Consider the following 28,000-nt stretch of genomic DNA (forward strand, 5'->3'; position numbering starts at 1 on the left):
AAATTTTTTATGACAACTCTATTTTTATTTTAAACCTTAAATGCAAATCATGTTTAAAATTTGAGAAGAAAAAACGCTATTTTATCAAAGTAGTTGTCAAAATCATGTCGGTACAGTACAATACATTTCTAAACATTATCATATTATCGAAAATTCAATTTATTCTCAAACACCAAGTTTTGTCAAAAAATGCTGACGCGCATTTCGATAGTAATGCTATCATCATCAGAGCGATGGTTAAACTGAGTTAATCGCTTTAATGATGGTAGCATTGCTATCGAAACGCGCGTCAGCATTTTTGACGACATTTGGTATTTGGGAATAAATTGTATTTTTGATAATTTTTGCCAACACCAAGATTTGATCCAACAATGTTGTTCTCAACATATTCAATCGTATTGAGCTAATGCAGTTCCAAGCGTTTTCAAATTTACCGTAAATTATTTACTTATCATAAAATTCCTTAATTAATTAAATTAATTAAGTGAAGTATACTGTTTTTTCATCTTTACAGCTCAATTTCAATTTCAAGTCGTTTGTGACGTCACTAAGGTTGCCGTGATATGGTTGGCATTGCTACGTCGCAAACACCTTTAGCGACATCGCTAAATAACTTTAAATTGACTTCAAATTAATTTTACCCGAATTTTGGAGTTAAATTTTGCTTAATTGGTAAGCACTACAAGAATGAAATGCTGCAAGTCGTTTCGTTAACTACTTGTCTTCCCCATTTTAAAAAAAATATTGACGCTCGACCATGCTTTAGCTCCCTGTGCTTAATTTTATTTTGCATTTGACAGTGCGTAACCGATTTGCGGCACTGAATTAAAATTGACCCCTTAGGACCCGATTTCAAGTCAGTGGCGAAAATTGCGTTGACGCAGTTGCGGTTGCTAAGACGCAACTCTGATTTGCAATGCCGCAAGTCAACATGAAATCGGGCCCTTATTGTCTACTTTGACGTGTTAAATGCATTCTCTGCTAATTTAGCGGCGCAATGAAATGAAAAAAAGTGCTGAAACTGCACGAAGTTTTAGAATCTTTATATCTTAATTTTCATGTCGCAAACTCTATTTGAGAGTATTTTAGTTATATTTTTCTTGGGATTTTGAAATCATAATTTATAAAAATTTTAAAAGTTTAAAAAATTGCGTTTTTGAGTGCAAATACTCACGCATCCCCACTTCAAATGACCACATACCTGTCGGATTATCTTCTACCTCTATAAATATGCGGTAAACATTTGAAAAAAATAATTTGTCAATTTTCTCCAAGAACTCGACGTTGGAAACAAAGGGTTTCATTCTCGGTTGCAGAGCGGGCGGGTAAAATATCGGAAAGGGTCAATCTATCGGTAAGTTTAATAAACATATTTTAATTTATTCACTTTTTTCCGTTTTAATATTCAATTTTTTTTCTTTTTAGGAAACGACGTGGAAAAGGTGAAGAGGTGGATTGCCAGGGCGCAAAATAACCTAAGCCTTATTTTAATTTGTTTTATTTAATTTTTGCTTACAATAAAGATTAATTTTTTTTGTTTCCTTTTACTTAAGTTTTTTTATTCATATTTAAGCCTTTTTTAATTTGTTTTATTAATTTTTTGTTTAGAACAAAGTTAATTTTTTTTGTTTGTTTCCTTTAACTTGTGACTTTTTTATTTACATTGACTCATCAATCATCACATTCAACATTTTATCCACCTTAGAAAAACAAAACTAAATCCTGAGATTTTAGCAATTAAAACTTGCCGGTCGAAATTGCAAAATTCGTCGTTCATGAATTCACGACTGTGTAAATTAAAACCTCACAAATATCCCTGGTCAGTTTTTCAATAACAAAACAACTTCGAAATTTCTTAGGCCCCGCAAATTTGATTTATGAGGGTGCAGATTACGGACACCACCCGCTGAGAGTTTACTGCACCTGGTTACGACCCATTCTGCCCATTAGCTCAATACATTTGCTGCTGAGTGTACAAGGAAATCATGGGAATCGGAGAATAGAGATTGTCCAAGGTGAAAAAAAAGTTTAAAGAATTAAAACCTTTAAAATTAATATGTAAAACTAAACAAAATAGACTTAAACCGACAATGCTTGAATAAAAAATTAAACTAACAACTCATTAAACAGGTTTTTACTCGACCTTCTCGTAATACTGAATGTTAGCAACTAATGAGGAGAACAAAATCACCAAATCACAGAAATTAAAGTGAAACTACCAATTGCTAGTCTCTAATTAAATTCAGCTTAAATGAAATTGTACCTATAGAGTGCATTTTTGTATAAAATGTAACAAAGTTAATCCGTATGTTGCTTTTATACACATTTCTATATTTTTATGTTTAATCTGTGAAGTTGTCCTAAATGAAACTCTTTGATACTATGAAATTCACGCCGTTTTTTTCTAAAAGTATATTCAAATTAATATTGACGCTAGAACCCCATGATATGATCAACAATTTCACGTTATTTTTTATTTAACGCACCTCACTTCTCACTTCGTCTTGGTTTAATTAGTTTTCTTTGAGAAAAAATTTGCGACTTTGCAGAATTAAGCAAGAGATGTTGCGAGAATCAGAAATAAAGTTTAAGGGATGAATAAGAATAAGACCAGTGGTAAAGAGGGTAAAAAGTTGTCAGTTAAAGTGGCTTGTCAACAGAATAAAGACTTTATTTATGATTCATAGTAAAGAGGAATTGGAGGACGACTTAAGCTTTTTGTACGAAATTAAGAGCAAATGGCTTGTTTTGTAAGCTAAAGAATTTGAATTACACTAGTTTACCAATTTCCACTTTTTTGACATCCCGAGATCTTAAAAAGTAATTGAAAAATTATTTTTAGGCGACGTAAACTGAAAATGGAATTTTTAGGCCTCAAAAGCGGCCTAAAAGTAAGTCTTTTCTGGCCGCAAACATTTTTGGCCAATCTATGATGGCGCCATCTATCCATAGTTTTGCATATTACATCAAGATACCTATATTACCCCCAATTTTATAATTATTTGGGTAAAATCAAATCGACAAACTGCTGTAAAGTACAACAAATACGTGTTGAATTATTGAAAATGAACATGTCTAGCAGTGCTCCTGCAACAACATCAAAAAGCACATCAAACCTAATTCATACAAATTGTGAAGCTGCACATGCCGAAACTGCAAATGTAAATGAAGAAAATATGAAATTTTCTGAAGGATTCATAAATATTTACAATTATTCAGTTGTTATAAATGATTAAATCAATAAATCATAAATTAAAAAATTAATTAACTTGTAAATTTAATGATGTCGCCTAAAAAATCTTGTGGGTATCACGGCCAAAAAATGCCATTTTACCCTCGCCTTTTTTGCCTTGGTACACAAATAACTATTTTCCCCATTTTGCTGTGCAACAGCTTTTTTTCAATTTGTATTTTAAATTCTTTTTTTCCTAATTTGTATTTTAAACATTCCCAAGTTGCTATGGAAACAAAGCTATTCTAACATTCCGTATCGAAATGGATATTCTAGCACTGAAAACGAATGCGAAAATAGCGAAAATAACTTTGTTACAAGAACAAATTAGGAAAAATAATATAAAAACCTCGTGCATAAGGCCATTTAGGCACTCATCCATTATAAAACTCGCGGCTTTGCCGCTCGTTTTATAAACTTGGATTCGTGCCTAAAAATTTGCCTTATGAAACTCGGTGTTTTAATATACTATTTTTTTAATCCCACGTTGCTATAGAAACAAAGCTATTGACGCATTTGGTGTCGAAATGGTCTATTTACAACAGCTAATTAGGAAAAATAGTATACAAAAACTCGTACATAAGGCCATTATGGCACTCATCCCTTATATCAACTTGTTGGATTCGTGCTTTAACATTTGCTTTATGAACACGATGTTTTAATATAGTATATTAAAGAACGTGTTTTATAATGGCCAATTTGGTGCACGAGTTCCCGGTGTACAAAACGAGCCGTAGGCGTATGGGACGAGTGCACCAATGCCATTATAAAACAAGTCCTTTATACTATTTGTTCAAATTTGCACCCTTTTTTTAATAAAAAATTTAAATTTTTCAATTCTAAGAGTTTTCGTGTTACACGATTGGTAATGGTTTTGTAACCATGACTTGCCACTTGATTTTTAAATTTAGTTTCACTTACACTGAATTTTGACTGACCTGACCTGACCTAACCTCACAGCCAGTATTCACATCTATTATATTTAGGTACAATTTAGGTACAATTATTGTTGGCCGCAAAGAACAATTCAATTATATTGATACATTTTTTATTCAAGCAGCAATTTATTAAACACGAATCGTAAAATCCAAATTGACTAAGAACTTGACAGGAAACAGGTGACAGTCAGACTAATTAGTTCTGCCAATTCTTAAAAAACAAAATTTCCTACTTTGAGTTCTTTTATAGATACCTATAAACGACTCCAAATTGAGTACTCTAATGGACCTATTAAAGCGGCAAATTCGAAAAAAATAATTTCCGCATTTGTTTTGAGTGCGTCAACAGACTGTTTCTGCATTAAATGTGTTATTAGATTTGTCACCATAGAACCTCGGAAATAATAGCAAAAAAAACTCGTTTTATCAAACTAAAAAAAAGCACTCGTGTCCTACTTTTGTGTTTTTAAAAGCGTTTCATAAAGCTCGTTTTTAATATGCTATTGACTAGTATGCTACTATACTATGCTAGTATTTTTGTAAGGAAAAATAAAAAATTACTTGCTATAACTATTTTGTTTTCCCATTTTCGATAATTGTTTCAAGGTATGTATCATGATAGCTTTTGCACTATTCTTTGGTAGTACTAAAGTTTTCAAAAAACATTATTTTATATTATTTCATTGGAGGGAATGAGTAATTTCAAAACTCAAAAACTGCATTATTTTTTGGTTACTACTATTGTGTGTAGAAGTGGGTAGGAATAGTTGGGCAAAAAACAAAAGTTGGCTATTGAATGAATACATATCGTGATAAAACTTTTCTGTTTTCAAATTTAAAGTCTCAGATTCAACCAATTTCATCATGGGATATGAAACCTTAGAAACTACAAACTAGTGTTATTAGAAACTTTGCTTTCGCAACATTATAATTAGAACCTAAAATAAAATAAGTTTATTAAGAGGAGTCTTCACCCATGTAAATTGACGGGTAAATAACTTCTTTATGAAAAACGATATCGACTTCAGTTTTCGAGTATAGGTTTGTTACTTCCATTACTAAAAGACTGTTTTTTTAGTTTTGTAAAAAAACGTCGGAATTTTCTTGAAATTGAAGTTATTTGATGCACAATTTAACAGTTTTCCATTTCACACTATATTTGAGGTTATTTTATTATTTTGAAAAAGCATTACGTAGAACTATGTATCAAAACAACATCTTACAAAATTGGTCCATTTTGCTTTATAAATAAAGGAGATATGATTCCGTTCAATTTCATTATTAAAAGTTCGGTCTTATTCTGTGAGCAAAGATTGATTCATTACCTTAAACCGCAAGTAATGGAAGCAGTAAACGGTCGAAAGATTTACAAGTCCCATGGGTCATTTTGTAGGTACAGTTGACCAAACGATCTAGTGCGGTTATGGCTTTGACTTTTTAAATCGTTTACAGCCACCTTACTGCAAACCCCCATAAACATAAACATCCTCAAGTGGTTGGGTCTTATCTGTATTATTATGAAGCGCTAGGCTAGACGTATTTTGGGGAATTCCATTGTTTCGATTTTTAAGACTGACCAGCTGGGTAAAAATATTTATTGCGGTTCAGACCCAACCACTTGATGATGATTATGTTTATGAGGCTTTGCGGTAAGATGGCTGTAAACGATTTAAAAAGTCAAAACCATAACCGCACTAGATCGTTTGGTGAACTGTATGTACCTGCGTTTGTTATATACCAACCCTCGATTCCCTTGTCTGAATATTTAGAGCGGTTTAGCTATAGTTTGATTTTGATAAAAGCTTGATTGTGATGAAGTCACAAGTAACAGTCAAAATTTTTATACACCGGGAAAATTACTTCGTGTATTAAAACAGTAATTTCACAAAAACCAATCCTATTGTAAAAAATGCAAAACAAGTCAACTTTTAATTTTAATTGCGGAACTTTTGAATTTATATTTGTAAAATCATTTAGTTTAACAACTAGCACAACATAAATTTTTATACAATTAATTGTGGTCGTTGGTATGTCATCATTTTTATAGTCTTGACACAATTTGCGCCATATTACAATCATATAAAAATAACTGTTAGTGACAATTTAGACCACAAAATGTGTTCTTTTTTAAAAAACGTAACTTTTTAACAGAATTTGGTTTTGGGCAGATTCAAGATCTATTGGCGTGTCTAATCGCAGTTTTACCGAAGTGCACTAACGGCCAGTTTCATAATCTAATTTAAAAGCTCCTTTAGCTTAAAGGGACTTTTAACTCAAAAATTTTGTTTCATAATCTTAAATGTTCCTTTAAATCCTCCTTTAACTTAAAGGACCGACATCGACCATTAACTCTATACTAAAACGTGTAGGGTAACCCTCACTCTAAAAGTTGAGATGTTCGAGTTCGACGGTGTACGTACTTTCAAAATTATCTCCTCCCGAACCGTACCATTCTCGCTCCTTTTGCTCCGCTAGAAAAATCGACGAGTTTCCAAACTAACAAAGTGGCCGGTTTTCGTCCTTTTCGGCCGTTTGGTTTTCGAGAAATAAATTTTTAAAAGTCGTTTTCGTTCGTCCGGCTTTGCTGACGTGGTAGATGTTTCAAAATGCTTTAATGTTCGTGGGGACAAAACCATAACCATTAAGTCGAGAGAGACTATAAAGATGTAGTAAACATTTCAGAAAAGGGTCTGACTTTTTGTATACACAACATATACGGTAGCGGTTTTTTTTGTCTCGGCACTTATTTAAATCGGTCCGAACAACGAAGAAAACATTAGCGGAAATTGATTTATTAATTGAGTTCGGCTTATTTTTAATACAGGATCTCTTTGACCATCAAGGTGTGTTTTGGGTATGTATGCGTAACTTACACTTAAAAATCAGGAAGCGCGAATTAATTGTTTAATCACAGATCATCATTTGATGGACAAACATTTGTTGACACTCTGCATAAAAAATTTGCATAAATACCAAGTATCTAACAGGCTCTTTTTAGGGGTACTTATGCAAAAGTACAACAGATAAATGAAATGAACGCGACGAGTATCAAATTTTATTACGACTCGGTCAATTTTTAATCGTTCGGCGGCAGTAGATATTAGAGAGACAAAAAATGCAATTGTGTAAGACCCAATTGCGGGAACTCATTACACAAAAGTAGTAAATAATATGAAAATTTAAGAATCTGCTAATTTACCGGTTTAATGCTTTTGTAACTGCAATTAAGACATAAAATCACTATTTGCTACCTGCTGTAACTGTAACTTGACAGCGGAGCTTCAAATGTTGCCCGAGAGTTATGACCAGTATTTTTTACCTCTTTTCTCGGGATCTGAAGTGATATGTAAACAAACTGGACCGCCCCTTCCAGGGGACGAAGACTTTATTACTTAAAGCATAATCAAAGAACCGAACGTCTAATAATTTCGTTTTTCTAAATTTTAATCCATTCCCGACCTACTACAACAAAGTCGTACTCTATTATCTCTAGAAATTGTAGCGTATCGAGACAATTCGATTTTTCATTAATTCTTCGCATATTGGGATATTTCTCGAAACAGTTACCCATGGAAATTTTATTGCAAGCGTGTGATTTTGGTACGGGGGCAAGTTACAAAAAAACATATCTACATCCTAACTTATTCTGTTCTGATGATATAAATAAAATATTCTTCATTGTTTCATAATGAATGAACAGGTAAACAACTCGAAGAAAACAAAACATTCTCAAGGAGCCTGTGCGGCGCTTATTTTTAATATGTAGTACATTTTCAATATCAAGTAGCAAGCTATTTTTTTCAAAGTGTCAATTCCGACTAAATATCAACAAACAGATTTGCACAATCTTATCGAAAGTCAAAGCAGACCTAAAAAGAATACTATATGCTTACAGTTAGACAAAATTTCAACAAATAAATTAAATTGATGCGACGAGTTTAAATTTTGGTGAACATTTACGATTCGGTCAAATTTTTAATCGTTGTAAGACAGCAGATATTAGAAGGATTAAACAAATTAAGCGAATTTTACCGATGTCTTTCACAATGAGAAAGTTTTAGAATCTGCTATATTTAGTGGTTTTGTCCAATTGGGTAGTGACTCTACCCCAATCAACCCATAAAATCATTATTTGGTACCGACAACTAGAAGTTCATAGCCGAGCTTCGAATGTTGTTCTATTCTTTCGCGGGATCTGTAGTAATTTGGGAGGAACTAATAGAATTAATGATGTACGATCGAATAAAATAATCTTCATTACGAATAAACCGATAAACAAATATGAACTCCCAGAAAACAATAAATTAACAAGAGATAAAGAATGCGAAACCTATATAAAAAATGCGACCGGGCGTCCTGATAGTCGTTTTATTGTAGTTTAAAAAAAATCGTTGACATAAAATACCCCAAAACGTAAGTACTATTTACGATTTGGCCGATTTTTAATCGTTCTAAAGCGGTAGATATTAGGGAGACTAAAAATGCAAGTAGGTATGTATGGCTTAATTGGGGTACTCATTATACAAAAGAGTAAACTATCACACTACATAATTCTTAATTAGTTTTGTTATTTACGACAAGTATCGACATCACTCCACACCCTTTCTCACCAGAAAAAACTGACCATCTTGATGGTCGTTTTATTGTAGTTCAACAAAAAAAAACAGAACCCTTGAACAAACCCCAAACCGCACATCTACAATTATACGATGTTTATACAAAATGTTTAAATACATAAAATATAGTTTACGGTAGCGGCTTCTTTTCTTCGAAAGAAAATCCACTTATTAAAATTAGTCCGAGCTCTGAAAAAAACATAATTTGACATTAATTAATTACGAAAGTTTACTCTCGATTTACAAGAAAATAGATTTTTTACGCATGTTTCGGGTACAAGTATTTGCTTTGGATGGGCTAAATGAGTTCTTTGGGTCCTTATTTCCGTAAAAAAAGAATATTTTGGAAGGTACAGGCAATTTCTGAGTTGGTGTCCTCTAAGCCATAAAATGGGGCTGCTGTAAATCAGTAATAATCACATCCTATTTACCCGACTTACGATTTTCTTTTGTGAATGTGGTACCGGTACGACTCTCGACTAAGTGTTCTTCATCTTCGTTCATAACTTATGATAACAGGGGTTGGAAAAGGAAAACAACAAACCACCAAAACGGCATCGATAATAGAACAGCAGTAACATAACTTATCCAAAAAAGGTTGTCAAGAATAACAGAATTCGCCTTCTGCGTACATTTTCATTTAAACATAGAAATAAAATAATACAAAATAAATAGAATATTGAAGTAGCAATGATGTTATCGGGGATAATTGAAGTTACAAAATTTATTCAATTTTTTGCTGTCGGTTTTGCGTTTGAGAAGCTATGGGACCTGTCATGGGTCCCAACCATTTTATGACTTAGCGGACACTAACTCAGAAATCGCCTTAATTACTGTGGAATTCCATGAATTGAACTGACGTCATAAACAAAAATTATCAACAGCAGTCTATCTTTTAAAAACTAAGAATCTATTGTGTAATTGCATGAGTTTAATAAAGAGCGCAAATAAACCTTTTTTGCAAACAACGATACCCGAGAGATTAACCTCCCAGAAAAATCACGAGAAAATCAGGAAAATTAATGAGAAATCACTTGAAAATTAGGGTCAATCAATAGGATAAGAGGAAATCACTAGATCAGGGAAAGTTAGGCGAAATAACTAAAAAATCAGGGGAAAATATTAGAACATCAGAGGCCAATCAAAAGGAAATCAGAGGAAGTCACTAGGATATCAGGAGAAGTTAGATGAAGTCATAAGAAAATCAGTGAAATTTGGACAAAATTACAAAAAATCCGAGGAAGTTAGACAAAAATAAATACAAAGAAATTAAGAGAAGTTTGGCGTATGCCATTTTTGAAAAATTTGACTTCTAAGATCAATGTTCCTGGGAAATCAGTGGATCAGTCTTAGTAAATCATTATGAATCAGAGGAATTCGTTACGAAATCATGGAAACTTAGACGAAATAAAAAAAATCAATAAAATTTAGACGAAATTGTTGGAAAATCATTAGTACCATCAGGAGCAATCAATAGGAAACCAGGGAAAGTTAGACGAAATTTAAAGGAAATCAGGGGAAATTAGCGAGGAAATAAGAGGAAGTTAAGTGTATGCCATTTTTGAAAAGTATTAACCTCTGACAAGTCATTTCATCAATGAGAAATCACTAGACAATAAGGAAAAATCATTAAGATATTAAAACATTAAGATATCAAGGGGAAGTTAGACGAAATTACAAGACAGTCAGCGAGGAAATCAGGTGGACTGAGCCTCTGGTCAATATCAATTTATGAATGAATAAATTTAAACAAATAGTTCGTTTCCAAGCAATGAGTTCCAAAATATGAATTATTATTGTAGCCCATTTAATAGTTATTGCTGAAATCTCTTTTTTTTTGACTCGGCCATTTTTCTGTATGTGCGTTTCAAATATGGCAGCGAAAATCTCAAACACCCTGTGTGAATAATAATTCTTATTATCGAGGATTATTCGAATGCAATGTTTATTTGCGAATTAATGAATTTAATGAGATTCTGTTATATCTTTTTTTCTTGATATGACGTGGTGCCTAAATGAGAGACTACACCGTATGTCATATTTTTTCTTCTTTCATTGTAATAGAATTTGCAATGGACTTAGAAACCATTAAAGGCGCAGTCTGTCTGATTTATGAATGTTCTGCGTAGTACTGTTAAATTTTAAATAGCGAAGCCCGTTGGTTATTTTTTTTTAAACCTTTAAGTCTGTTTTTTTTTTCTAAAATTTTCAGAAAATTCTTCATTTTTCCATGCGTAATTATTTGTATCAGAGTTTCAAAAATCAAAAAACACAAAATATGAAGTTATTTTAAAACTTTCTTTGCTAAATGTTAAATGACAAAATACAATTAACTAGGTGGCCTTCGGAATTCTGTAAAACTCGCCTTTTTTGTTTCATAATCTAACAAATAAACAATCCCAAATTAATATTCAACGCCACGGAAAAGCGAGGTCCACGAAAAAAGCGAGTCTACAGAATTCCGAGGGCCACCTAGTTTAACTGCTAAAAGGCGCCTTTAAAGCAATTCTAACCTCAAAAACTGCTCACATTTGTGCGTTCGGATACTAATTCTTTGATACATCTACGTAACTTTTTAGTTAATACAAATTAAACATTTAATATTTATAATTTCTAGAACCAACCGGTTGGCACACTTTATTAAACTTGTCTAAAAATGTATTAAATAGAAAATGCAGTTTCCTTCAACTTTTTGTCTTCATTGGCTGACCATCGAACAAATCTAAAAGATCCGATCAACGATGAGACATTTTCATAAAATTTTGGTCTCACATAACGAAAATCATTGTGAAAAGTATGAAATTTGTTCGTCTTGCTGTTTATAAGATAATCGGAATACTAAAACTAGCCTCAAATACCTAAAAACATTCCTTGCATTTTTGCTCCAAATGTTGAAGTACCAAAAATTAAAAACAGGCACCATAAATTTATTATTCCAACGCTACATACATGTTCAAACATGTACTTAGTAGCTATGTAAAAAAAATTCACTTACTACTATCCATACTCAAACAGAATTTTCAAAGTTCCCGGTTGATTATACGAACATTAACACGAAACTCCCTATTTTTAGTGAAGTTTAGAATGTGATTTCCACTAAAAGCGCTTTTAGTTAAAAATTCGTCTGTCGCTGTTTATGAAACAGCGGACCGCTTTAAAGGAGCTGTTAGCGTAAAGGTGCCTTTTGTTAAAGGCGCTTTTAAGGTCCGATTATGAAACTGGCTCTAAGAGCTCGATTTCAAGTCAGTGAAGCAAAATTGCGTTGAAGCAGTTGCTAAGGTCGCATCACTTTGATTGGGGTTGCTAAGGCGCAACTCTGATTTGGAATGCCGCCGCAAGTCAACATGAAATCTTGTTGACTCAGTTCTATACAAGTCTTTAAATTTAAATGCCAAATCAATAAACCATGACAAAATATTTGAAAAAATTGCGAAGGCAGATTTACAAAAAAAGAAAACTTAATTTCTATACAACCATGTGGTCTATTCATAAGCAAAAATATGTGTTTTTGGGGTGCTTCAACAGACGGGCTCGTAGATAAAAACACGATTGTTGAAATAAAATGTCCATTTGCGGCTTACAATTTAAATATTTCCCCTGAGAAGGGAATAGTACAATTAATTTTTTGTTATTTACTTAAATTATACCGTCTTTTACGGCATTTCTACGTTTGTATTTTCTCTGTATGTGCTTTTAAATTGTCACCTACTATCTTTATCTTTTCAATAATAAAATAAGTAAGAAAGTACAGAATCTTTTTAGAATTCATAGACGAAATCGTATTTTCTCATTAATTTTACTTCGAATGCTTAGTTACCAAAAGTTCATACGGTTAAGTAAATTTAGGCGATAGTTGTGGTCAAAGCAGAAGAATTGTTACTTGTGTTCGTATAAGAAGAAGACTAATTACTAATTAGCATTAAGATAATTGAGGCACCTCGATTAAGTTGCGATTAGCCACTCCAGTAGATTTTAATAAACTCCTAATAAAACATAAAAAAAATTGTTTGGTTTATTTATCTTATGATTCAAGCTCTCGGACTAGAAGAATTGTTACTTGTGTTTGAACCAAAACAGTTTTTAGAGATTTTACATAAAAGTAGTGATTATCACTTTATGACGTTTTATGATGTCTTCAGAGAGACCAAGCAAATTTGACAGCTGTCCGAATTTTTATAGCTTTCGAAACTCGGTTTAGGTGAAGACTCCTCTTTTACTTCCAAAGTTTTGATAAACCTGAACCATTTTAAAGATGTAAAGCCCCAAAATCCAAATCACTTTCATCGTGTCACGCGTTCTTTTTTCTTACCATCTCCCATCGGTCCAACACATTTAAATCATGCTCCTGAAGCCGACACGCAATTTCACTTAGACTTCTAATCCCGGCGAGAAATTCTCAAGAGAATCAAAATGAAAATCGTTTGTAAATAGTTCGACAACAAAACAGCGAAAAGAATTCGGTCGAGTTCTCAAGCTGGTCATTTTATTTGATGGGAGAAACACAAATAACGAGCGAATTGTTTGCGTATACATATTACATGAGATCACAATCGACTTGGATTTGGTGTTTAAACTTACCTGAGTGGCAAGTCGACATTCCACGACTCTGCAATTGAAATCGGCCGTCGCTGCTTTGTTAAGTTTCGCTAAACTGTGAGCTATGACAAACACTGCTCCTGCTGGTAATGTGATATTGGTTGATCTTAATGGAGAAAATTCAATAAGTTTGGCACAACCTGCAAAGTTCGGGATAATTATTTGTACAGAGAACGTAAATCAGTCAAGGATAAATAAATCTTTCAGAAAAGCAAGTTTATGATAGAAATAAGCCACATGGTCACGTATCTCGTTAAAACTAAGTTAGTTAAAAAGAAAACTGCGTATCCGCATGTCGAAATGCATGAGAGCGGAGAAGGAATTCTCCGTGGAGATTCCAACTTCGATATTAACTTTTTTTGCGTTGCGAACGACATAATTCTCGGGATTGAAGAAATTCGTTTACAAATAATCGTAATATTTTTTATTCAAAGCAGTGTAAGCTATACGATACTCTTCATTGAAGCCCAACCATGTCGATATTCTCTCCTATTCATCCTGCACGAAAGCTCAGGTTTAGAAAAGCATTAGGGCTTGGTGAACACACGGTAACCTGACTGTCATTCATTGACCATTTCACGGTCTACAGGTTAAAGCTTTGGGAAGCCTGCGTAGATCACAGAAATCGGCAATTTAGTGAGCTACTTCAAAATCCTCTGACAAGCAACGGTACAAAAGCTCTTTCACTGTCTACGTGGCTCCACTCTAATAACACAATCATCCACAATTTGAATTAAGATCAAAAGTGGCTGCAATCTTCCAACTACGAAAAATATTTTCAATTCAGTTTGCAACTTTTCTTGCTCAGAAAAAAATTAGGGTAATTTGTTAGAGACGTTGGTCACAGTGATCTTCGGAGCGACCAACTTATTTCTTTAAGTAGACATAATTATTTACCTTGAGCTATTCGGTTCGCCGCCCCTAGAAGTTTATTAAGTAAAGTTACAATTATGCAGCCACTAATTTAATTACTCCTATTTTAAAATTATTGTTTAAATATTATTATCGGTGTCCTAATATTCCTGCAAATTTTTAATTAAATAATATTAGGACATAAAATGTCTGTTTACATATTAAACTGGACATAAAAATTTACTTCACGGTGTGTTTGAAAATAGAAAATGGAATTTTTAATAAGGAGATTCGTATCAAAATGCTCTATATTTCCTGTAATCAAAAATGCCTTTAGGAGCATTTTTTTATTTATTGTTAATAAAACATTTATTAAATTGGAATTTCCATTTCTCGTTTCAGCAAGAAGTTTTTGATATCTCAGTTCAGAAAAGTAAAATTCGTTTTATTCTTAGAACTCAGATTTTTATAACTTTTGGATTATTATGGTTCGACTAATGTTCGCTTAAAAAGTCTTGTAATGGTATAAACGTAAACTAATTTTATCTTTTCACGTATCACATTCAATTAACAGTAAATGCAATAAATAGAAGAAAGAGATAAGAAGGAATTTAATCATGATACTGAAACTTTATAACGATTGTAAAAAAATAGCAATTTTCGCTTTACACGTAGTTTTTAGTAGACGTGGTTTATCAAACGAGGACCCGCAGATTGAGTTTGGATAGCATATAGCGTGCATAAGATTAATTTCGCACGTGTAGAAAACAAGTTTTTTTCTACAAGCGCAGCAAAATCAACCAAAATTTAAAATTAAATACCTTTTACACCAGACATTGCGGAGGCAAACCCAAAAACAAATACGAACAAACGTAAACAATGTTCAAGGAGTCAAAAAAGTAAAAAAAAAATACAATATGAGAAAACGTCTTGTCAGCGTATTACAAAGAGTTGGCCTAAAAATATTCTGCCTCAAGCTTGTGGACTTTTTACTCCATGCGTAGAAGCACATTAATTGTGAACAACAATGTTTGAAATATGATAAAATTTTGTTATTTGCATGTCCTAATTTATTTATTTTAAAAATATCAAATATCATTCCATTCAGTTAATTAATTTTCGTGTTTCTGTTTAAATAAAAAAAAAGAATTGTACTGCTGATTAGTGATTTTTAAATTAAGCGAGAGATTTAGCCTAGTTTTTTTTGTCAAGTTTCTACTATTGCTCAAATGGCGATGATTTTGTGGCTCACCTGACCTGGATTTTTATCCTGTCCGTGTCCACATTTTTGCAAAGTATTACACTACCATGTTATTGTTGTTTTGTTTTTGTTTGTTAGTTTTTAGTTTAATAATCGCTCTAATGATGTAGCATTTTCCGTTTTAATGGCGTACATGGGGCCAAAAGCTAAAACATGTGTTGGTCTAAATTTTCTGCGACGCATTATTTTCCAATGACAACAAAGAAGAGCTGGGGATTATATGCATTATGTGCAACCTTTGGACACATAATGAATGTGCTGAGGCAGATAGGTCTGTGACTTTTGCAAATAGTTTTTTAAGTTCAAATAGATTATTATTATCCCAGAAGTTAAAATTAAAAAAATGCAAGTAAATATATTGCAAACATAAATCATTGATTTCAGTTTTCCTTATCCTTTCTCAGTTTTTCATAGTTAGGCGTAATTTAGACCACCCGCAACCAAACTTCAAGTTTATTATATTTTTTTATAAATAATTAAAAAAAAATTAAAATAATATACAGGGTGTTAGGTTAAATATACACGGCCATAGAAAAAGGGGTGATGGAGGCAGGCGTGAAAAGTAATGTTTCGAAGTTTTTTTTCGGGTTTTCTTGAACCGTTTAAGAGCTGGAAGGCTTTGAATGTGACCTATCAGGGAACAATTTGCATAAGGTTACAAAAATTTGAATCAGAGTTACTGAAGGAAATCTTTTGTTTGATGTCAAACTGACAGTTCTAATTTTTTATCAGTGGCGTACTTGTTCCATTTTTGTGGACATCACAAATCAAGTTCGTCAAAACGAAAATGTGTTGGGTACAATAAAGGAAACATTGTTGCGTAGTTTACAATTATGTGCTCAACAAGATGGTGGCCCTTTTGAACATCTAGTGTAGTCTTGCTTTATTGTCTGTTTTTTGAATAAAATTGCGTTATTGTTTTTCCCTTTTATTGACGCCACTGATTTAAAACTTTAAATGTGACGGGAAAGTGACAAATTATTCGTTTGGTCCGAAAGCTACTTGGATTTCTGTAAAATTTAAAAATTATTTGACGCCATTCTATTGGTCAACTTTAAAGCCTTGTAGCTTTTTAACTAAAACAAAAAAAATAAAATTAATTGCGGATTCCAAGACAGTTTGCCTTCCTTAATTACCCATTAGTCTATGGCCATAACGTTACCTAACACCCTGTATGTATGTACAACCGTTTGAGTTAGTACATTTCAGTGTTTTGGTAATTTTATCATTAATTTTGTATGATCTAGAGGCAAAAATAAAAGTGGTAGTCGAAATTTAGACCTTGTCCTCTACAGGGTGTTTCGTAAATAGACAGCAAACCGTGAACTACTAAGTCTGGGGACTTTATGGAACGAGAATGCAATTTTCGTTTAAGTTGTTACTTTGAATTGGCAGTTTTTCTAAAACGTCAAAAGTCACAATGAACCCAGTGCAGTTCGTGGAATTTTTGGCACCAATTAGTATCAGAGCTGAATCAGTGACTTGTAAAATAAACATTTTAAAAGTTTGTCGACATGCTTTTAGTTTATAGTGAAGTGCGCGAAAATTCTTTAGCAGCAAAGGGTTTAAGGATATCATGAAAAACTTAATTAAACTCAATAGACGGATACCGCATCCTAATTAGCTTTATAGTTCTTTCAGAGAGTTCAAGATTTTGGGATAGTTTGAGGACAGTTTGAGAACTTGTAATGTACACATGTTGTTAGTTTTTGGTTTATTACACTTTCTTCGGCACCTACCAGCGACAATGATGCAATTCTTCAAATTTGACAAAGACTATCATTTGCTTAGCAAAGTAACTTAATACATGTGTTTTTTAGTTTCATCTCATTGGCCATTTTTAAGCTTTAATTTCTAAACTAAATGTTTAGGACAACAAAAACTTCAGAAACTCTTTTTAGGAAGTCAAAAGACTTACCAGTTCACGGATTGTGGTCTATTTGTGAAACACCCTGTTTAATAACAAAATAAATTATTTCGAAAAACTTTTACAGAAATCTGAAATTTTGACTTCCGGTAGTCTTGCTTTAATTTTAAAATGACATTTTTTTAGGTCAAAGTGCGTAAAAATGATCGAACAAGTGTGTAAAATTATGTCATTTTCCTAGAACTTGAAATTGTAAGTAAGCAATCGTTTTGTACCCTCATTTTATTAATGATTTATCGACTTTTGTTAGATGTCACACATATTTGCGCCAACTTCTCAAATTTTAACCGTTGAATCTGCGTAAAAACATTGCGAAAATTCTGGATCCATTTTAAAATAATTGTCAGAACTGTCAATTGAAATATGTATTGGTAAATTTAAATTTTGCTGCAATTATAGAAAAAAAATCTTGTTTTCTACTCGTGCGAAATGGTTGTTACACACGCGGCGCCGCCGCGCAAATTTTTGCGTCAGTTCTAGAGCTTTGTCAACTAAAAGCGTACGCACATTTTTATAATTTTATGTTTAAAATGAAAGACGTTTTTGGAGGTGGACACAAGTTTTGCTAGACCCTGTATACAGGCTGATTTTGAAATAGAAGCGGAAAAAAATCACAACTTTACGGAAATACGCAGAAGACGTTTTCGGTGATTTTGATTAATTTTAAGGTAAAGGTAGAAATTCCAAAATCCTGACCTTTTTACTTTTTTTTTGATATGCATCGAGAAAAATGTCGTTCGCAAACCGCCATCGTTACTCAGCAATTTTCCAGCAAAAAAATCGCAACGTTGGTTGTTAGTGAACTGTACATAACGTACACACGCTGTAGTCTTATTTTAGAACTCCAACCACCGAATTTCACATGTCCTGGAAAGTCATCGTGGCGTGAAAACTTCCAAGTTTGTAAGAAACCTGCATTTTCCCACTATCTTGACATCGATTAATAAAAACGCTGTCCTGATATAAGTTTTCAAGCAATTAATTGTATCAGAAATGTATTCTCTGGAGAGACTATTAATCATTTCCAAGTAAAACTTCTAACTAAACGTAATAGATTTTTCGCACAGAATCGAGATGCTCATGCATAATTCATAACATAACACTATCACAAATATATAAGATGGCTTACCCTCAGTAGCTAAAAAAGCTATAGCTTGGTCCATTCCGCCACCCTGAGTACCGATATAACGTTCACATTCAGCACACAAACTCGCTATCTTCTCTTTGGACATCGGGAACTAAAATATTACGAACTCCGTAAATATTCAAATAAAGCGAGTAATTCTTAGATAAGTACAGTTTAACAAACGCTCTAGTGCGGTTATGGCTTTGACTTTTTAAATCGTTTACAGCCACCTTACCGCAAACCCCCATAAACATAATAACGCTCAAATGGTTGAGTCTTATCTAATAAATATATTTTCCCAGCTGGTCAGTCTTACAAATCAACTCCTTACAGGTGTACATTTCGAGGTGATTTTGTTACTCAACTGACCCATACTTACTCAAATTGATGTTAAACGCAATTATATTAATTGGGGATACTAAAGAAAAAAATACGTGTATTGAAACATTTGGAAATTTGTGGAGTTTACAAGTTTTGACTGTCTTATTAATAGTACCAATTTAGAAAAATTTAAACCAAAAAGGAGTATATTTAGAAATTTTTATTTGGACAACTGAAAATGTCAATTTCTAGTGCGACAGGAACAAAATTTATGTCAATTTCTAGTGCGACAGGAACAAAATTTATGCATGTTGTTTCTTTTGTTTTAGTAATCACTAATTTGCAAAAATTTAGATCAAAAAGTCGAATTTTTAAAAATTTTCGTTTTAAGACCAAAAAATGCCACCAATTTTTTTTTAATCCTGTAATGTCTTTATTTTTATGCGATTTTAACGAAATTTGTGGAGATTATCACTTTTGACTGCCTTATTAAGAGCGTCGATTTAGAAAAATTTAGACTAAAAAAGAGAATTTTTAGAAATTTAGATTTCGAGGAGCGAAGAAAAATTTTTGTTTTTTAACTAAAAAAAATGTGACCAAAAATTTTAAACGACCTGTACTTCATTTTTAATGCCACTCTAACCAAATTTGTAAAGTTTATAAGTCTTCACTGTCTTATTAAGAGTTTTAGAAAAATTTAGACCAAAAAAGGAGAATATTTAGAAATTTTTTTGGCCAACAGTGAAAATGTCAATTTTTTCAACACCGTAATTTCGTTATTTTTAGTGCGACAGGAACGAAATTTATGCATGTTGTTTCTTTTGTTTGTTTTAGTAATATCACTAATTTGCAAAAATTTTGATTAAAAAGTCAAATTTTTACATTTTCGTTTTAAGACCATAAAAATGCCACCAATTTTTTTTTAATCCTGTAATTTCTTTATTTTTTATGCGATTTTAACGAAATTTGTGGAGATTATCACTCTCGACTGCCTTATTAAGAGGGTCAATTTAGAAAAATTTAGACTGAAAAAAAGAATTTTTAGAAATTTTGGTTTCAAGGAGCGAAGAAAAATTTTTGTTTTTAACCAAAAAAAATGTGACCAAAAATTTTAAACGACCTGTATGTTCTTCATTTTTAATGCCACTCTAACCAAATTTGTGAAGTTTATAAGTCTTAACTGTCTTATTAAGAGTTTTAGAAAAATTTAGACCAAAAAAGGAGAATATTGAGAATTTTTTATTTATACAACAGTGAAAATGTCAATTTTTTCAACACTGTACTTTCGTTATTTCTAGTGCGACAGGAACGGAATTTATGCATGTTGTTTCTTTTGTTTTAGTAATCACTAATTTGCAAAAATTTAGATCAAAAAGTCGAATTTTTAAAAATTTTTGTTTTAAGACCAAAAAAATGCCACCAATTTTTTTTTAATCCTGTAATGTCTTTATTTTTATGCGATTTTAACGAAATTTGTGGAGATTATCACTCTTGACTGCCTTATTAAGAGCGTCGATTCAGAAAAATTTAGACTGAAAAAGAGAATTTTTAGAATTTTAGATTTCGAGGAGCGAAGAAAAATTTTTGTTTTTTAACTAAAAAAAATGTGACCAAAAATTTTAAACGACCTGTACTTCATTTTTAATGCCACTCTAACCAAATTTGTAAAGTTTATAAGTCTTAACTGTCTTATTAAGAGTTTTAGAAAAATTTAGACCAAAAAAGGAGAATATTTAGAAATTTTTGGACAACAGTGAAAATGTCAATTTTTTCAACACCGTAATTTCGTTATTTTTAGTGCGACAGGAACGAAATTTATGCATGTTGTTTCTTTTGTTTGTTTTAGTAATATCACTAATTTGCAAAAATTTTGATTAAACAGTCAAATTTTTACAAATTTTCGTTTTAAGACCATAAAAATGCCACCAATTTTTTTTAAGATCCTGCAACTAGTTTATTTGTTATGTGCTTTTAACGAAATTTGTGGAGATTATCACTCATGACTGTCTTATTTACAGTGCCGATTTACAAAAATTTAGAGCGAAAAGGAGAATTTGTAGAAATTTTTATTTCGAGTACCAAAAAAAATTACAAAAAAACTTGAACGCGGTTTAATTTCCACATTTTTGGTGTCACAAGAACGAAATTTGTGGGAGTTATTTTTAAGGTTCATAAAGTCCATAAAAGTTGTTGAATTTGGGTTAATTTTAATATATCTTTGTTAGCCATTATTTCTAATAACGTATTATCTTTATTTTTGTAAAAACATTGATAATTTTTTTTGAAAGTTTCTATTACTAAGTGGGACTTAAGTCAAGATAATCTAATTTTTCTTAGAAGCATAAGAAACCTAGTGTAAAAATATGTCCAAAAAATATTTTTGGATCAAATTTTACGACTATTACGCACGATTTGAAATAAATAGTTGCATATTTGCATATTTGAAAAGAGATTGAGAATATTTATCACGGTTCATTTCAAGTCAACCACTTGAGGGTTTGCGGTAAGGTGGCTATAAACGGTTTAAAAAGTCCAAGCCATAACCGCACTAGAGCGTTTGATAAACTGTAGGAATGCATTCTTTTGGGGGTAAATCCCGACCCATAGTAAATTTTTGGTCGATATCAGTTTTAGAAACTTCAGAGAAATTTATTATTTCGAAATTCACTCTGCGGAATTATTTCTGGGACATTCATTTCCTCGTTTTCGAGCCATTGATCTATTGTTCAATCTGCATAATGAGATCACTAGAAGCCTAACTTTTCCAGTTTTTAGACCAAATTGTTTCCACTTACATTGTTGATGTGAGCTGTCGCCAAAGCCGCAGAGCTGACAAGGGCACTGCTACTGGAGAGTCCGGCGCTTTGTGGCACTTTTCCGTGGACGACGACGTTCATACCTTTGATATTTGTGTCTTTAGGTAAAATATCAAAAATTCCCTTGATTCCACAGAGGAAATATTGATGCCACTGGGGTGCTCCGTCTCCAACTGATATCCTTGAAAGGAAACGAATCGTAAATTATTAATAGGAGATCGATACAGTTTAAATATAGGGCATTGAGAAAGAAACGGACCGACATGACATGCTGGATTTAGCGCCAAGATAAAATGGGATTTATTGAAAATAAAACACGAGTAATAATAAACCAAATCTGTCATATAATCCTCCTCAAATGAGTTACTAAAATTACTAGAATGAAATGATTACGCTATAACTAAAATATGTATTTCATTTGAAGATGTTTCATTATTGAAAAACAAGTTGAAAATGACAAATTTCAAATTATTTCTTCTCCTCTTTTTATGAAATATTCAGCTACCAAAGACAATATATCATACTTTAGGGTTGCGATCAAACTCCAATAATTGGAATGTCACGCTAAAAATTTAAAATGTATTAACCTATCGCTCAAAACTGAACATTAAGTTATTAAAAAAAGATGTAAATACGGCATAAAGATTGGAATTTTGAATCTCGGGTTCAGTTAGGGATAACAATAACTAAAAAGGCTGGAAAGAAGTTCAAAAGTCTACTGAATCCGAAAGATCTAAAACATTTAATAATTAAAAAATAAGAATTTGCAAACCCTACAATTTCAGGGAACTTCTCACCATCTAAGAATATAAATGACGGATGAGTATATTAAAAAATATAATGAAAACTAGGCAACATCTACATCTTTAAATCTTGAGAATTGAGAACATGTTCAAAATTTTAAAAACATAAATAGACCACCAAAAAAACTTGACAAATATATTGAACACTTCCTCCTAAAGTTTCCAGTTTTAGTTGTGCATAGAACGAGGTGGCCCTTGAAAATCGACGTTTTTCGGGGACCTCGCTTCTCCGTGGCATTGGATTTTCATTTGGGATTCCTTATTTGTTATACAGAGTGTTAGGTAACATTACGACTATGTAATCGCTAATCAAGAAAGGTAAACAATCTTGGAATCTGTTATTACAGTGAACATTCAATATAAGAAACATTTGATCTAAGCAACCTTTGATCTTGTCAACTAATTTAGTTTCTGTCATTCGATAAAATCACATCAACTGTCAGTCGCTAAAATAACCGTGTTAAAGATGCAGAAACAAAAGTTGGGTAGTTTGGAAAGTGTTTATCGTTCTTAAGGATGTTTCTGCTATTTTCTTCTTAAATTTTTCCATGTTCTTTCCTTTTCTTGTTTTATCTTACTGTTTGACAATTTGGTGTTCTTCGTAGTTTTCTATATTTGTATTTGTAAAGTATTTCTTTAACATTTGTTTCTTGTCTTTTATTGTAAATTTTTCGTTGTTTGTCTACTAACACTAATAACAATTTTTTACTATTTTTCCTCTCTTTTTTTGTATAGATTCTGATTGAGGTACCGTCAGAAATTGTCTTTAATTTGTGATTCTTTCAGTTTATACCTCTTTCGTTATTGTTTATGCTCTTTACCTTATCCCACATTTCTTAATTATTTATTATTGATTTTTCGTTTCTGTTGGTAAATTCAGTGGTTATTTTGTGTATATTCGGTGTATAATGTGGCTATTTTTTATCTTTAGGTCATTGCCTAGGCAAGCTTATTTGTCTTTTCTGTGTCTATATACAGGGTCTGGCAACACTTGTGTCCACCCCCAAAATCGTCTTTAATTTTAAAGATAAAATTTTGGAAATTTGCATACGCTCATAGTTGACAAAGCTCTAGAAGCTGACGCAAAAATTTGTTTTTTATTACGGTTTGGTTGGCGTCGCGACGCCTAAGAAGTATAATTTTTAGCGATTTTTGACTTTTTGCGGAAATATTCGTGAATCCAATTTTTTTTCAACATAACTGTGATACAAATATCTGAGTTTTTATTTTAAATCTAATGCAAATTGTGTTTAAATTTGCGAAAAAACGTTGATTTATCAAGTTAGTTTTCAAAATTATGACAGCGCAGTGGCAAACTACGTTTACACTAACATTTTACAAGTCACTTCTTTCACTCTTATAAAGGTTAATTTTGATTAACTCGGGCATGTTGCACTTTATGGACACCAGAAATCGTTAATTAACATTGACAAAGCGACAATTTCACCAAGTAAGACTTTTGTTACAATCTAAAGCGAGCCAAAGGATAGATGTCATTTGTGACACAAGTTGTTGGCAGATGGGTGTAAACGTAGTTCCCAATTTTGACGTAATGAAATTCAAAACTAACTTGATAAAACAGAATTTTTTTCTGAAATTTTGAAGACAATTTGCATTGAATTTAAAATAACAACTGAGATATTTTTAACACATTTATAATGAAAAAAAATTAAATTAGGGGTTGATATCACAAACCCTTACAATTAACTAAAAATTACATTTGCGACGCCAAAACTATCAGTGATAAAAAACAAATTTTTGCGTCAGCTTCTAGAGCTTTGTCAACTGTGAGCGTATGCAAATTTTCAAAATTGTAACTTTAAAATTAAAGACGATTTTGGGAATGGACACAAGTGTTGCCGGACCCTGTATATATCTATATACAGGGTCCGGCAACACTTGCGTCCAGCCCTAAAATCGTCTTTAATTTTAAAGATAAAATTTTGAAAATTTGCATACGCTTATAGTTGACAAGGCTCTAGAAGCTGACACAAAAATTTGTTTTGATATCACGGTTTCTTTGGCGTCGCGACGCCTAAAAAGTTTAATTTTTAGCGATTTTTGGGTTTTTGCGGTAATATTAGCGAATTCAATTTTTTTTCAACATAACTGTAATACAAATATTTGAGTTTTTATTTTAAATCTACTTCAAATGGTGTTTAAAATTTGCGAAAAAAACGCTGTTTTATCAAGTTAGTTTTCAACATTTTGACGGTGCAGTGACAAACTACGTTTACACCAAAATTTCACAAGTCACTTCATTCACTCATATGAAGGTGAATTTTGATTAGCTCGGGTATGTTGCACGTTCTGGACACTAGAAATCGTTAATTAACATCGACAAAGCGACAATTTCGCCAAGTAAGACTTTTGTTACCTTCTAAAACGAACCAAAGAATAGATGTCATTACTGACACAAGATGTTGACAGATGGGTGTAAACGTAGTTCCCAATTTTGACGTAATAAAATTGGAAACTAACTTGAATAAACAGCATTTTTTCCTCAAATTTTGAATACAATTTACATTAAATCTAAAATGCCAACTGAGATATTTTTAACACATTTATATTGAAAAAAATTACATTAGAGGTTCATTTCATAAAACTTCACAATTAGCTAAAAAATACACTTTTAAGGCGTCGCGACGCCAAAACTATAAGTGATAAAAAATAAATTTTCGCGTCGGCTTCTAGAGCTTTGTCAACTATGAGTGTACGCAAATTTTCAAAATTTTATCTTTAAAATTAAAGACGATTTTGGGGGTACACAAGTGTTGCCGGACCCTGTATATTCAATTTAAAATTATCAGCTAAATTTTTTTATTTTGAAGATGAACCGGATTTTTTCAAAAAAAATTAATAAAGCTCGTAATTTGGGTAATTTTAACGCTACAGCAACTAAATTTTGAATTAAAGCGGAAGTGTATAAATTTCGTTGTATTAAACATTAGAAAAACTGGTGCACCGTTGTGAAAATGTTTTCAGTTTAAATCCACGAAACGACATTAATTAAAATTGTTCCATACAACCAATAGCAAAATTTAATTAATAGAATTAACTTTAAGGGTCTACGAGCCTGCCCGAAAATTTCGTGTTTGAAAAGTATGCAACTTAAACAACACCTTTGATTGACAGCTGCCAAAAGGGATTACCGAGGATTTGGTAATGAGGGAATCATAAACTTTATGGAAACGGTCGCTTGACCTGCACATTTCCTAAGAAACCCAGCGGTTGGAACAATAAATTCGTGTTGGACGAAAGATGAGTTAAAATATCAGGATTTGAGTTTCTCTGCGTTTTGAGCTTGTGAAATTTCTGGTTCTAGTAGACAAAAATTTTACGGGCGTAATTTTTTTTCAATTAATGGAAAATGTATGTATAAAATCCCCAAATTTCCAGTTCCCATAGTACGTAATGGAAGAATGTTTTTTTAATTGAAAAATGTAATTTTCGTAAATGTGATCCAAAATTTTTCCTCACTGGTCGCCGGGGAAATTTTAAAATTACTTATTATTTTAATATTTTTATTTGAGAAAAACGCATTTAATTTTTTTTAACCAAACCTTTTACCTGACACATGAGTTTTTGGACCTTTTAGACTCTGTTGTTTTCTGTGATTTAAAAGTTAACTCTTCATAATAATACATCCCACTAATCAATAAAAATACTTCCCTAATTAATATTTTTTAAGCCAGAACCACTCAGGAAAAGCAAAATTGGCGTTTAATGTTATTATGCAAAAAAACTATTTTTTAAAAAATCTGAATCCACTTGTGTCTTTAATTGTACGAATTTTACACAATAATCCTTGTCTCTAATCTTACCTGCTACCGGTGGATTTTATAGGTTACCAATAAGACAATTAGCTTTCAAATATGTCGAAGCTAACACCATAATTTTCATTTCAAGAAAAGACTGTAAAACCCAAAACCTATAAATAAATACCTTGAAAAAATATTTAAATTCTTTCAATTTTTGGATACTTGTGTTTTTGACTGGGCTCGACTTGTAAATCAATGTACTTTTTTAAATTTCTAGAGTTTTATCGATTAAAGTTCAATGTTGTTTTTTGATGTTTTGCTAGAAATACGGGTTTTTGTTGAAAAAAATGCATAGAAAATAGGAAAATGACTAAGAAAACTAGGCATAATAATCTGAGTTAGAATATATCATATATTTAACTACTTATTGTTTCAACATATAGTGTATTAACTTAAAAAAATGTATGTTTGAATAAAAAATAAGTACCTTCAACTTTTAACTTTTTTAAAAACAAGGGAAAGTCTGAAAAATATACTTGAAAAGGTAAAATCTCTAATTTTGAGTGTTTTTGAAAGGGAAATTCGCTTCGCTCATGGAGATTTTGTCCGAAATTTGTTTGAACGAAACCGTATTCATTTTTGTTCTGAAGTAGCCCAACAGAAAAAACAGGGTAAAAAGACGAATTTTAAGTATTTTTAAATGGTAACTTTTCTTGGCCGAAACCGTATTCACGTTTGATAAAACAAGATATATTTCTTAAAATTTTGACTTTTTTAAAAAGGGTGACTTCGAAAAACCGAGCGAATTCTTTAAAAATTTTAACTTTTTAAAAACTTTTGAAAACCAGACTAAAAGCATTAAAAACAAAGTGTTCTGAGAGGGCCTACTAGTACAAAATTCAAAACAGGGTAAAATCTTTGAAAACAGGACAAAAGACGAATTTTAAGTATATTTAAATTGTAACTTTTCTTGGCCGAAACCATATTCATATGTGTGCTGAAGTGGCTCCACAGAAAAACTGAGCAAAAAAGGCAAATTTTATCTTTTAATTAAGAAGACTGTTAAAATAGGACTAAACTGCTTAAAAAACAAAGTATTTCGAAAAACCGGGCAATTTCTTTAAAAAATTTAACTTTTTAAAAGCTACTTTGAAAACCAGGCCAAAACCGTATTCATTTTTGTTCTGAAGTAGCCCAACAGAAAAACAGGGTAAAAAGACGAATTTTAAGTGTTTTTGAAAGAGAAATTTGTTTGGACCAAACCGTATTCTTGTTTGAAAAAACGGTGTATTTTCCTTGAAATGTTGACTTTTTAAAAAAAGGGTGACTTCGAAAAACCGGTCAAATTCTTTAAAAACTTTAACTTTTCAAGTTAGTTTGAAAACCAGGCTAAAAGCATTAAAAATGTGTTGTGTTCTGAGGGGGCCTACTAGTACAAAATTCAAAACAGGGTAAAATCTTTGAAAACAAGGTAAAATTCCTAATTTTAAATGTTTTTAAAAGGGAAATTTGTTTGTACGAAACCGTATTCACGTTTGATAAAACAGGATATACTTCTTAAAATTTTGACTTTTTTAAAAAAGAGTTCGAAAAAACGGACAAATTCTTTAAAAAATGTTAATTTTAAAATATACCTTAAAAACGGGTGTCTTTTCACGATTTTTCTGCTTTTCTGTTAACCCTTGAAAATCGGGGTGTTTTCCTTAAAAAGTAGCTGTGTTCTCAAGGGGCCATCTTAGTAGTTTAATTAT

General features: G+C 31.9%; 1 protein-coding gene across 1 annotated transcript in view; it reads right to left on the reverse strand.

Moving 5' to 3' along the window:
* Positions 1-28,000, reverse strand: part of Galk (N-acetylgalactosamine kinase) — a 47,530-nt gene that overhangs the window by 9,950 nt on the left and 9,580 nt on the right. The window contains exons 3-5 of the mRNA XM_088030312.1: positions 21,665-21,866; positions 18,552-18,660; positions 13,365-13,522 (exon numbers count right to left, since the gene is read on the reverse strand). Coding sequence (XP_087886438.1) covers positions 13,365-13,522; positions 18,552-18,660; positions 21,665-21,866 — 469 coding nt within the window. The remainder of the gene's footprint in view (positions 1-13,364; positions 13,523-18,551; positions 18,661-21,664; positions 21,867-28,000) is intronic.

Source organism: Gnatocerus cornutus, chromosome 2, assembly GCF_029298725.1.
Source record: "Gnatocerus cornutus isolate USDA-ARS CGAHR chromosome 2, icGnaCorn1.1, whole genome shotgun sequence".
Lineage (NCBI taxonomy): Eukaryota > Metazoa > Arthropoda > Insecta > Coleoptera > Tenebrionidae > Gnatocerus > Gnatocerus cornutus.